General features: G+C 47.0%; 1 protein-coding gene across 1 annotated transcript in view; it reads left to right on the top strand.

The window, feature by feature from the left end:
* LOC147083699 (NACHT, LRR and PYD domains-containing protein 3-like) overlaps positions 1–13,094 on the top strand; it is a 56,102-nt gene that overhangs the window by 22,596 nt on the left and 20,412 nt on the right. Inside the window, exons 5-7 of the mRNA XM_085980113.1 lie at positions 780–951; positions 1,057–1,122; positions 11,151–12,888. Of these exons, the coding sequence (XP_085836239.1) occupies positions 780–951; positions 1,057–1,122; positions 11,151–12,888 (1,976 nt within the window). The remainder of the gene's footprint in view (positions 1–779; positions 952–1,056; positions 1,123–11,150; positions 12,889–13,094) is intronic.

The raw sequence follows: 13,094 nt of genomic DNA, 5'->3' as shown, positions 1-13,094 counted from the left end.
GGAGGTTATAATGGAGCTGTACAAAACGGTAGTTAGGCCACAGCTGGAATACTGTGTGCAGTTCTGGTCGCCACACTATAGGAAGGATGTGACTGCATTGAAGAGGGTGCAGAGGAGATTTACCAGGATGTTACCTGGGCTGGAGTGCTTCAGCTATGATGAGAGACTGGACAGGCTGGGGTTGTTTTCCTTAGAGCAGAGAAGGCTGAGGGGGGACCTGATTGAAGTGTACAAAATTATGAGGGGCATAGATAGAAAGGAACTTTTCCCCTTAGTAGAGGGGTCAATAACAAGGGGGCATAGATTCAAGGTAAGGGGCAGGAGGTTTAGAGGGGATTTTAGGAAAAGCTTTTTCATCCAGAGGGTGGTGGAATCTGGAACTCACTGCCTGAAAGGGTGGTAGAGGCAGGAACCCTCAACATTCAAGAAGCATTTAGATGAGTACTTGAAACGCCATAGCATACTAGGCTACGGACCAAGTGCTGGGAATTGGGATTAGAATAGACAGGGCTTGATGGCTGGTGCGGATGCGATGGGCCGAAGAGCCTCTTTCTGTGCTGTATGACTCTATGACTCTAAATTTCTTGGCCATTAATGAGTGAAACAAGATACTTACAGAATATTCAGCCCATGTTCAGAATGGATCGGAACCCGGCCCAGTGATTACTTTTTGTGCTCAAGAAATAGGAGATCCCATCACTGAGCAGATTCTTTCCTTCTCATTCTCCGTGTTTATCTTTCACTTCGCTCCTCAATATATTCATTATTATTCTTTACAGAAAGTCACTGATCTCGCGGAGAAGGGAAACCGGGCGGACAGTTCCAAACTTCTCCTAAATCTGGTGATGGAGAAAGGAAACCGGGCCCGAAGGGTGATGTGGGAATCCTTTGTGAAAATGCGCCATGGGGTGCCAAAGCTGGAAAAAATACTGAAAGAAATACAGGAACGTGGTACGGTAAACTCCGACACTGCATTCAATTTCAGATTCAAACACTGCAGATTTTACTGTAATATTACACAGATCTGAGTTCATGAACTCTCATTGATTTAAACAGGTTTTGACCAATATGATTACATGAACATCGCACACGGTTTATCCGAAGTACCCAGTCAACTGAAAGGTAAGTGATGAAGTGGAGATTTCAATACATTTATCTCACTTCTGAAAATCCGAATATTTGACTGGATCCGATTGTTTAAAGATTGTCAGAAGCTGGGAATGAGAAGTTCAAAGGCTAAGGAAATAGAATTGACCATTGTTTGGATTCTTGATTAATCCACAAAAGTTCAGCATAGATTCAATTTACAATTAACGCCGATTTTTGATTTATTAAATTTAAGGGTCTTGTATGCTCCAGTTATTGCAACACACAACACATAGACGTGGCAGGATCCTGATACACTGTGAAACCCCATACACACCAGGCAGGATCCTGATACACTGTGAAACCCCATACACACCTGGCAGGATCCTGATACACTGTGAAACCCCATACACACCTGGCAGGATCCTGATACACTGTGAAACGCCACACACACCTGGCAGGATCCTGATACACTGTTATACCCCATACACACCAGGCAGGATCCTGATACACTGTTATACCCCATACACACCTGGCAGGATCCTGATACACTGTTATACCCCATACACACCAGGCAGGATCCTGATACACTGTGAAACCCCATACACACCTGGCAGGATCCTGATACACTGTGAAACCCCATACACACCTGGCAGGATCCTGATACACTGTGAAACCCCATACACACCTGGCAGGATCCTGATACACTGTGAAACCCCATACACACCTGGCAGGATCCTGATACACTGTTATACCCCATACACACCAGGCAGGATCCTGATACACTGTGAAACCCCATACACACCTGGCAGGATCCTGATACACTGTTATACCCCATACACACCTGGCAGGATCCTGATACACTGTGAAACCCCATACACACCTGGCAGGATCCTGATACACTGTTATACCCCATACACACCTGGCAGGATCCTGATACACTGTGAAACCCCATACACACCTGGCAGGATCCTGATACACTGCGAAACCCCATACACACCTGGCAGGATCCCGATACACTGTTATACCCCATACACACCAGGCAGGATCCTGATACACTGTGAAACCCCATACACACCTGGCAGGATCCTGATACACTGTGAAACCCCATACACACCTGGCAGGATCCTGATACACTGTTATACCCCATACACACCTGGCAGGATCCTGATACACTGTGAAACCCCATACACACCTGGCAGGATCCTGATACACTCTGAAACCCCATACACACCTGGCAGGATCCTGATACACTGAAACCCCATACACACCTGGCAGGATCCTGATGCACTGTGAAACCCCGGCTACCGACCATAGAGCACATATACCAGAAACGCTGTTTACGGAGGTCACGGACCATCATCAAAGACCCTACCCACCCCAGCCACAGTCTGTTCACCCTCCTGCCATCTGGGAGACGCTACAGATGCATTCGCACCCGAACGACCAGATTTAGGAACAGCTTCTTTCCCAGGGCTGTCATCCTACTGAACTCGACAAACAAACTCTAAAGCCTGCACATCTGCCAATGCACTTTATAATGTTTATGTTAATGTATTACAAGCCAAATGAATGTTGTATGTTTAAATGTCTCCAAATGTACACACTCGGGAGCCGCAAGCCTACGTTTCGTTGTACTGCACTTGTGCACTAACAATGACAATAAAGTTTATTATTATTATACCCCATACACACCAGGCAGGATCCTGATACACTGTGAAACCCCATACACACCTGGCAGGATCCTGATACACTGTGAAACGCCATACACACCTGGCAGGATCCTGATACACTGTGAAACCCCATACATACCTGGCAGGATCCTGATACACTGTTATACCCCACACACACCTGGCAGGACCCTGATACACTGTGAAACCCCATACACACCTGGCAGGATCCTGATACACTGTGAAACCCCATACACACCTGGCAGGATCCTGATACACTGTTATACCCCATACACACTTGTGTATTGTGGGGTGGATGAGGGAAATGCTGTGGATGTGGTTTACATGGACTTCAGTAAAGCTTTTGACAAAGTCCCGCATAGGAGACTGGTCAAGAAGGTAAGAGCCCATGGGATCCAGGGTGCCTTGGCGCGTTGGATCCTAAACTGGCTGAGTGGCAGGAGGCAGAGGGTGATGGTCGAAGGTTGCTTTTGTGACTGGAAGCCTGTGTCCAGTGGGGTACCTCAGGGATCGGTGCTGGGTCCCTTATTGTTTGTGATCTACATAAATGATTTGGATGAGAATGTAAAAAGTATGATCAGTAAGTTCGCAGATGACACGAAAATTGGTGGGGTGGTAAATTGCGAGGAGAAAAGCCTCCGGCTACAGGACGATATAAACGGGTTGGTCAGATGGGCGGAAAAGTGGCAAATGGAATTTAACCCTGAAAAGTGCGAGGTGATGCATTTTGGACGGACAAATAAGGCAAGGGAATACACAATGAGTGGTAGGACCCTAGGAAGTACAGAGGGTCAGAGGGACCTTGGTGTACATGTACATAGATCCCTGAAGGCAGCGGAGCAGGTAGATAAGGTGGTTAAAAAGGCATATGGGATACTTGACTTCATTAGCCGAGGCATAGAATATAAGAGCAGGGAGGTTATGATGGAGCTGTACAAAACGCTGGTGAGGCCACAGCTGGAGTACTGTGTGCAGTTCTGGTCGCCTCACTATAGGAAGGATGTGATTGCTTTGGAGAGGGTGCAGAGAAGATTCACCAGGATGTTACCTGGGATGGAGCGCCTCAGCTATGAACAGAGGCTGGACAGGCTGGAGTTGTTTTCCTTGGAGCAGAGAAGGCTGAGGGGGGACCTGATTGAGGTGTACAAAATAATGAGGGGCATAGATAGGGTAGATAAAGAGGAACTTTTCCCCTTAGTGGGGGGGTCAATAACAAGGGGGCATAGATTCAGGGTAAGGGGCAGGAGATTTAGAGGGGATTTGAGGAGGAACTTTTTCACCCATAGGGTGGTTGGAATGTGGAACTCAATGCCTGAAAGGGTGGTGGAGGCAGGAACCCTCACAACATTCAAGAAGCATTTGGATGAGCACTTGAAATGCCATTGCATACAAGGCTATGGACCAAATGCTGGAAAATGGGATTAGACTGGACAGGGATGGATGGGCGGCGCAGACACGATGGGCCGAAGGGCCTCTTTCTGTGCTGTAAAACTCTATGACTCTATGACACCTGGCAGGATCCTGATACACTGTTATACCCCACACACACCTGGCAGGATCCTGATACACTGTGAAACCCCATACACACCTGGCAGGATCCTGATACACTGTGAAACCCCATACACACCTGGCAGGATCCTGATACACTGTGAAACCCCATACACACCTGGCAGGATCCTGATACACTGTGAAAACCCATACACACGTGACAAGATCCTGATACACTGTGAAACCCCATACACACCTGGCAGGATCCTGATACACTCTGAAACCCCACACACACCTGGCAGGATCCTGATACACTGTGAAACCCCATATACATCTGGCAGGATCCTGATAAGCTGTGAAACCCCATACACATCTGGCAGGATCCTGATAAGCTGTGAAATCCCATACACACCTGGCAGGATCATGATACACTGTGAAACCCCATACACACCTGGCAGGATCCTGATACACTGTGAAACCCCATACACACCTGGCAGGATCCCGATATACTGTGAAACCCCATACACACCTGGCAGGATCCCGATACACTGTGAAACCCCATACACACCTGGCAGTTTCCTGATACACTGTGAAACCCTATACACACCTGGCAGGATCCTGATACACTGAAACCCCATACACAGCTGGCAGGGTCCTGATACATTCTGAAACCCCATACACACCTGGCAGGATCCCGATACACTGAAACCTCATACACACCTGGCAGGACCCTGATACACACGGAAACCCCATACACACCTGGCAGGATCCTGATACACTGAAACCCCATACACACCTGGCAGGATCATGATACACTGTTATACCCCACACACACCTGGCAGGATCCTGATACACTGTGAAACCCCATACACACCTGGCAGGATCCTGATTCACTGTGAAACTCCATACACACCTGGCAGGATCCTGATACACTGTGAAAACCCATACACATGTGACAAGATCCTGATACACTGTGAAACCCCATACACACCAGGCAGGATCCCGATATATTGTGAAACCCCATACACACCTGGCAGGATCCCGATACACTTTGAAACCCCATACACACCTGGCAGGATCCTGATACACTGTGAAACCCCATACACACCTGGCAGGATCCTGATACACTGTGAAACCCCATACACACCTGGCAGGACCCTGATACACTGTGAAACCCCATACACACCTGGCAGGATCCTGATACACTGTGAAACCCCATACACACCTGGCAGGATCCCGATATATTGTGAAATCCCATACACACCTGGCAGGATCCCGATACACTTTGAAACCCCATACGCACCTGGCAGGATCCTGATACACTGTGAAACCCCATACACACCTGGCAGGATCCTGATACACTGTGAAACCCCATACACACCTGGCACTTTCCTGATACACTGAAACCCCATACACACCTGGCAGGGTCCTGATACACACGGAAACCCCATACACACCTGGCAGGATCCTGATACACTGAAACCCCATACACACCTGGCAGGATCCTGATACACTGTGAAACACCATACACACCTGGCAGGATCCTGATACACTGTGAAACCCCATACACACCTGGCAGGATCATGATACACTGTGAAACCCCATATGCACCTGGCAGCATCCTGATACACTGTGAAACCCCATACACACCTGGCAGGATCCCGATATACTGTGAAACCCCATACACACCTGGCAGGATCCCGATATACTGTGAAACCCCATACACACCTGGCAGGATCCCAATACAGTGTGAAACCCCATACACAACTGGCAAGATCCTGATACACTGTGAAACCCCATACACACCTGGCAGGATACTGATACACTGTGAAACCCCATACACACCTGGCAGGATCATGATACACTGTGAAACCCCATATACACCTGGCAGGATCCTGATACACTGTGAAACCCCATACACACCTGGCAGGATCCCGATATACTGTGAAACCCCATACACACCTGGCAGAATCCCGATATACTGTGAAACCCCATACACACCTGGCAGGATCCCGATACACTGAAACCCCATACACACCTGGCAGGATCCTGATACACTGTGAAACCCCATACTCACCAGGCAGGATCCTGATACACTGTGAAACGCCATACACACCTGGCAGGATCCTGATACACTGTTATACCCCACACACACACCTGGCAGGATCCTGATACACTGTGAAACCCCATACACACCTGGCAGGATCCTGATACACTGTGAAACCCCATACACACCTGGCAGGATCCTGATACACTGTGAAACCCCATACACATCTGGCAGGATCCTGATACACTGTGAAACCCCATACACACCTGGCAGGATCCTGATACACTGTGAAACCCCATACACACCTGGCAGGATCCCGATATACTGTGAAACCCCATACACACCTGGCAGGATTCCGATACACTGTGAAACTCCATACACACCTGGCAGGATCCCGATACACTTTGAAACCCCATACACACCTGGCAGGATCCTGATACACTGTGAAACCCCATACACACCTGGCAGGATCCTGATACACTGTGAAACCCCATACACACCTGGCAGGATCATGATACACTGTGAAACCCCATATACACCTGGCAGGATCCTGATACACTGTGAAACCCCATACACACCTGGCAGGATCCCGATATACTGTGAAACCCCATACACACCTGGCAGGATCCCGATATACTGTGAAACCCCATACACAACTGGCAAGATCCTGATACACTGAAACCCCATACACACCTGGCAGGATCCTGATACACTGTGAAACACCGTACACACCTGGCAGGATCCTGATACACTGTGAAACACCACACACACCTGGCAGGATCCTGATACACTGTGAAACCCCATACACACCTGACAGGATCCTGATACACTGTGAAATCCCATACATACCTGGCAGGATCCTGATACACTGAAACCCTACACACACCTGGCAGGATCCTGATACACTGTGAAACCCCATGCACACCTGGCAGGATCCTGATACACTGTGAAACCCCATACACACCTGGCAGGATCCTGATACACTGAAACCCCACACACACCTGGCAGGATCCTGATACACTGTGAAATCCCATACACACCTGGCAGGATCCTGATACACTGAAACCCCATACACACCTGGCAGGATCCTGATACACTGAAACCCCATACACACCTGGCAGGATCCTGATACACTGTGAAACCCCATACACACCTGGCAGGATCCTGATACACTGAAACCCCATACACACCTGGCAGGCTCCTGATACACTGTGAAACCCCATACACACCTGGCAGGATCCTGATACACTGTGAAACCCCATACACACCTGGCAGGATCCTGATACACTGTGAAACCCCATACACACCAGGCAGGATCCTGATACACTGAAACCCCATACACACCAGGCAGGATCCTGATACACTGAAACCCCATACACACCTGGCAGGATCCTGATACACTGTGAAACCCCATACACACCTGGCAGGATCCTGATACACTGAAACCCCATACACACCTGGCAGGATCCTGATACACTGAAACCCCATACACACCTGGCAGGATCCTGATACACTGTGAAACCCCATACACACCTGGCAGGATCCTGATACACTGAAACCCCATACACACCTGGCAGGCTCCTGATACACTGTGAAACCCCATACACACCTGGCAGGATCCTGATACACTGTGAAACCCCATACACACCTGGCAGGATCCTGATACACTGTGAAACCCCATACACACCAGGCAGGATCCTGATACACTGAAACCCCATACACACCAGGCAGGATCCTGATACACTGAAACCCCATACACACCTGGCAGGATCCTGATACACTGTGAAACCCCATACACACCTGGCAGGATCCTGATACACTGAAACCCCATACACACCTGGCAGGATCCTGATACACTGTGAAACCCCATACACACCAGGCAGGATCCTGATACACTGTGAAACCCCATACACACCTGGCAGGATCCTGATACACTGTGAAACCCCATACACACCTGGCAGGATCCTGATACACTGAAACCCCATACACACCTGGCAGGATCCTGATACACTGTGAAACCCCATACACACCTGGCAGGATCCTGATACACTGTGAAACCCCATACACACCTGGCAGGATCCTGATAAACAGTGAATCTGAATACAAACCACCTCTGTGCCACGCAGACATTCTGGGATCACCAAGTGCCTTGGGCCAGTTATTCAGGTTTTCCTGCGACCCTAGAAATCTGTTCCACCATAGAGTGCAGGGAAAGATCGTGACATGCGTAATAGTAAAATGTTAGCACATCTCAGCACAAAATAAGGTTTTGGAAATTGCCATACCTGATCTGAGAAGATGTGCAGGTGTTCACACAATGGAACCTTATTCCGTGTCGAAATGTGAGAAGTGTACTATGTTCAGTTTGACTAGGAAGTTATTGGCTTTCTTCATTATGGTATTGAACGAGAGACCCTCATTCTACTCCAAGAATAGTCCTTTAAATCACGTGTATTTTAACCCAATGTAACGACTAACAGAAACACGTTTGTAATTACCCAAACCAACACTTTAGGAAACTTATAACAAATTGAAAAAACAACAGAACAGTTCAAATCGACGGTGAATGTTTTCTGCTCCAACATTAAACTGGGTGAAGTGGGCGGCAGTTCTATTTCTAATTCTAAAGCAAGATACTGCGGATGCTGGAAATCTATTTCTAATTCTAATCGGTGATATAACAGGCTTGTTATAAAAACATATTTAGTGATTTTATGTTTAAAACTGCTGAAACATTGTTTGTGATTTCAGAGATAAAATGTAAGCAGAGAATGATTAGGGACAGGAAAATACCGGTCGGGTCAATCCAGTCTGTCCCTGTTAGAGAGATGAAGCCACCGAAGATTCCTCTGAGTATCCACAGAAACACCTTCAATTGTCTCTAGACCCCACTTACACTGCCCTTTAGTGCCCTTCCCTGGTAACTGGTCTCCCTGCTGTATTACCCTGTGGGTGAAAAAGTGCCCTGATTTCCATTCTTACTTTTGATTTTCAATTTTCTCCATTATTAATTATTTTGCTACTTGTTTCCTGCACTAATGTTGTGAATTCCATTAAAACATTTCATAACTATATCTCTTGGCCAAAACACCCTCAAGCTAAACTCCTAAAATCTTAAATCATCTTCCTAATTCCCCTCTGTACCATCAGAATGCCAGTAACCTTTACCTGTGTTCAGGTAACTTTAGCAGTGCAGGTAATACCCCAGATAACTGCGGTCAATTCACAGTCTGCCTCTCTCTCTATGCACAACACACCAGATAACCTGCCCGAGTCCTGATTTAATACCAGTGGAACTTCTGTTAAGAGAAGGAGAGGATTCGGGAGGGATTTCCAGAGCTTCGGGCCCAGGAAGCTGATGGGGCGTCCGCCAATGGTGGAGCGATGACAATCGGAGATGCACAAGAAGCTAGAATTGGAGTAAGGCAGAGATCTCTGAGGATACTAGGGCTGGAGATTACAGAGATAGGGAGGGACAAGACCATGAAACAATTTAAAAATAAAAATGTGAAAATTAAAACCAAGGCGTTGTTGCGTCAGGAGCAAATGCAGCTCCGCGAGCGCATGAGGTGATGGATGAACGGGAGTTGGTGCAAGTTAGAATATGAACAGTAGAGTTCTGTATTAGCTCAAGTTTATGGCAGGTACATTGTGGGAGGCCGACCTGGACAGTATTGGAATAGTCGAGTCTGGATGTAACAAATGCATTGATGAGAGTTTCAGTAGCAGATGAGTTGAGGCGGACAGAGATGAGCAATGCTTTGGAGGTGGAAGTAGGCGGTGTTGGTGGTGAACAGATATACAGTCGGAAGCTCAGCTAAGGGTCAAATAAGCCCCCGATTAGAACTTCTGACCTCTTAGTCTGTTTCACACCCAATTCACACAATACCCCAGCTGCCATGCCTACGGTCCGATATAGGAAGAGTGGACCAGCTGAACATTTCGAGTTTATCCCACTCCCAGTACACACAATCCTCCAGATAACCATCCCACGGTCTGATACAATGAGAGTGGGACTCCTGGCCATTCACAGTCCATCCATCTCCCAATATGCGCAATCCTCCAGATACCCTTCCCACGGTCTGATACAATGACATTGGGACCCCTGGTCATTCACAGTCTGTCCCTCTCACAGTACACACAATCCTCCAGATAAAATTCCAACGGTCTGATACAATTACTGTGGGACTCCTGGCGATTCAATCTGTCCCTATCCTCCTCCTCATGTCTTCTAGCTGCTCCCTTTGAAGATTGATCAATGAGAACCACTACTGTTGTATAACCAGGATCATGTGTGGATTTATAATGAGATGTCTGTTATAAATCTCCTCATCATCAAGAAACTACTCATGAAATAACACAGGACGGCCAGCTGGTGGTGCCGTCCAAGGAGTAAAAATACTCGGGCATGGGCCCAGCTTATCCAGGGACATTTTGTAAGACAAGGAGCTAGTGAAATACAACTAGACTTCCATGTTCTGAAACAAGTTGATTCAGGCCTTGCTTTATGCTCAAACCAAGTGTGTAGTGAGTTTTATTACATCAATGTTTCCAGTACAAAGCAGGGCTGATGGCATTAACCGTCCGAGGGAAAATATCACTCGTAGAAATCTCCATATTCAGTGAATATTAGAATCAAGAGGATTTGAAACTTTTCTCGGCCATTGTTAACTTTCCAACAACGTTTCCATTAACTGAGTTTTAATTTCTACACGCAACTCTATTGAAGTTGTGAATTAAATTTTGCAATATTTTACTGAATAGTGAAATGGTATTGAGAAGTTGCTTTATGTCAATGCAACTAACATTGAGACCACTTTCTATCTTTTTTATTGAAGATGTTCAACAGAAACACAAGGAAACACTCCGGGTACAAACTGAAACACTGAGCGTGAACACGATCCTAATAAAGGAGAAGGTTCAGATTTTCCAGCTGGTTGATCGATACGCTGAGCTAACGATCATTTCTAATGTTCGAGATCGGACACTTGTAGAACATGAACTGCTGGCAAGAGGCCGAGACCATGAAGAGTTGAGAGAGAAACATCTCCGGAAAGAACTGGAAAAAATCCGAACTGATCAATTGTTCCAGAGCAGTTTTTCCCGGAGAAAATCCAAATCTGGGAGTTCAGCAGCAGTGAGCGGAGTCCCTGGGATTGGAAAAACAACAATGGTACAAAAGATTGTTCATGACTGGGCCACTGGGAAAATATACCCACACTTTCAATTTGTTTTCTGTTTTAAATTCCGGAATTTGAACGCTATTAACTGTAAAATAAACCTGTGGAACCTGATAATCATTTTCTATCCTTACATCGGGAATATTCTGGGAGAGCTCTGGAAGAACCCGGAGGGATTGCTGTTTATATTCGATGGTCTGGATGAATTCAAGGACGGGATCGATTTTGCTGACAATCGGAGAAAGACAGAACCTCAGCACATGTGCACAGATCCCGAATTCCGGTGTGAAGTGTCTGACATTGTGTACAGTTTAATACAGCACAAGCTGCTCCCAGGATGTTCAGTGCTAGTGACCAGCCGCCCCACTGCATTACATTTATTGGAAAAGGCTGAGATCAGTGTCTGGGCTGAAATCCTGGGATTTGTTGGTAAAGAACGGAAGGAATATTTCAACAAGTTTTTTGAAGATCAGACGGTGGCAGCAGCTGTTTTCAAACACGTGGAAGAGAACGAGATTCTGTACACCATGTGCTACAACCCTTCCTACTGCTGGATCCTCGGTCTGTCACTGGGCCCCTTCTTTACACTTAGAGACAGGAATCAGCAACAAGTTCCCAAGACCATCACCCAACTATATTCCTACTATATTTACAACATTCTGAAAAACCATGGCCGAGAGATTGAAAGCCCCCGTGATGTGTTACTGAAGCTTGGTGAGATGGCCTTCACAGGAGTCTCCGAGAAGAAGATTGTGTTTAGAAATGGAGATTTGATCAAGTACAATCTGCAACCTTCCCAGTTCCTGTCCGGGTTCATGATGGAACTTCTGGAGAGAGATGATTCTGTCCAGAGCGTGGTGTACACATTCCCGCACCTCACCATCCAAGAGTTTGTAGCCGCACTCGCACAATTCCTGACTCCAGATCCCGGGGACATCCTGAAACTCCTCAATGAAGCCCACAGCGAGGAAGATGGGCGATTTGAGATATTTCTCCGTTTTGTTGCTGGTCTCTCCTCCCCACAGGCAGCTCGGCCCCTGGAGGAGTTTCTGGGCCGATTTCTTCATCAAACCACCTGCCGAGTGATTGACTGGGTGAAGGAGAAGGTGGAAGGACAGATTGGGAACACAGAGAGTGAAATTGGTAAAAGGAACCTCCTGAACACATTCCACTACCTGTTTGAGTCCCAGAATAAAGCACTGGCTCGGATAACAGTGGGGTCTGTGGAAACACTGACATTTAGCGGATTGACATTGACCCCGATTGACTGTGCAGTCCTGTCTCACATCATTGGTCTGTGTGATACAATAAAAGAACTCGATCTACAATACTGCCACATTCAGTGTGAAAGACTGCAGCGGCTGGGACCCGTACTGCACAAATGCCAGGTGTTGAGGTAACTGTTTATTTTTCTCTAACTGTTGGGCGAGTTGTAGACCAGTCACGGAACATAAAAACTGACTGTAAAAGCTTCTACAGATATGTGAAGAGAAAAAGATTGGTGAAGTCAAGCATAAGTCCCTTGCAGTCAGTATCGGGGGAATTTATAATGGGGAACAAAGAAATGGCAGACCAATTAAATACATACGTTGGTTCTGTCTT

Source organism: Somniosus microcephalus, unplaced genomic scaffold, assembly GCF_052327205.1.
Source record: "Somniosus microcephalus isolate GS21.2 unplaced genomic scaffold, FLI_Smic_1.0 scaffold39, whole genome shotgun sequence".
In the NCBI taxonomy this organism is placed as follows: domain Eukaryota; kingdom Metazoa; phylum Chordata; class Chondrichthyes; order Squaliformes; family Somniosidae; genus Somniosus; species Somniosus microcephalus.
This window is presented reverse-complemented; position numbering and strand designations above follow the sequence as displayed.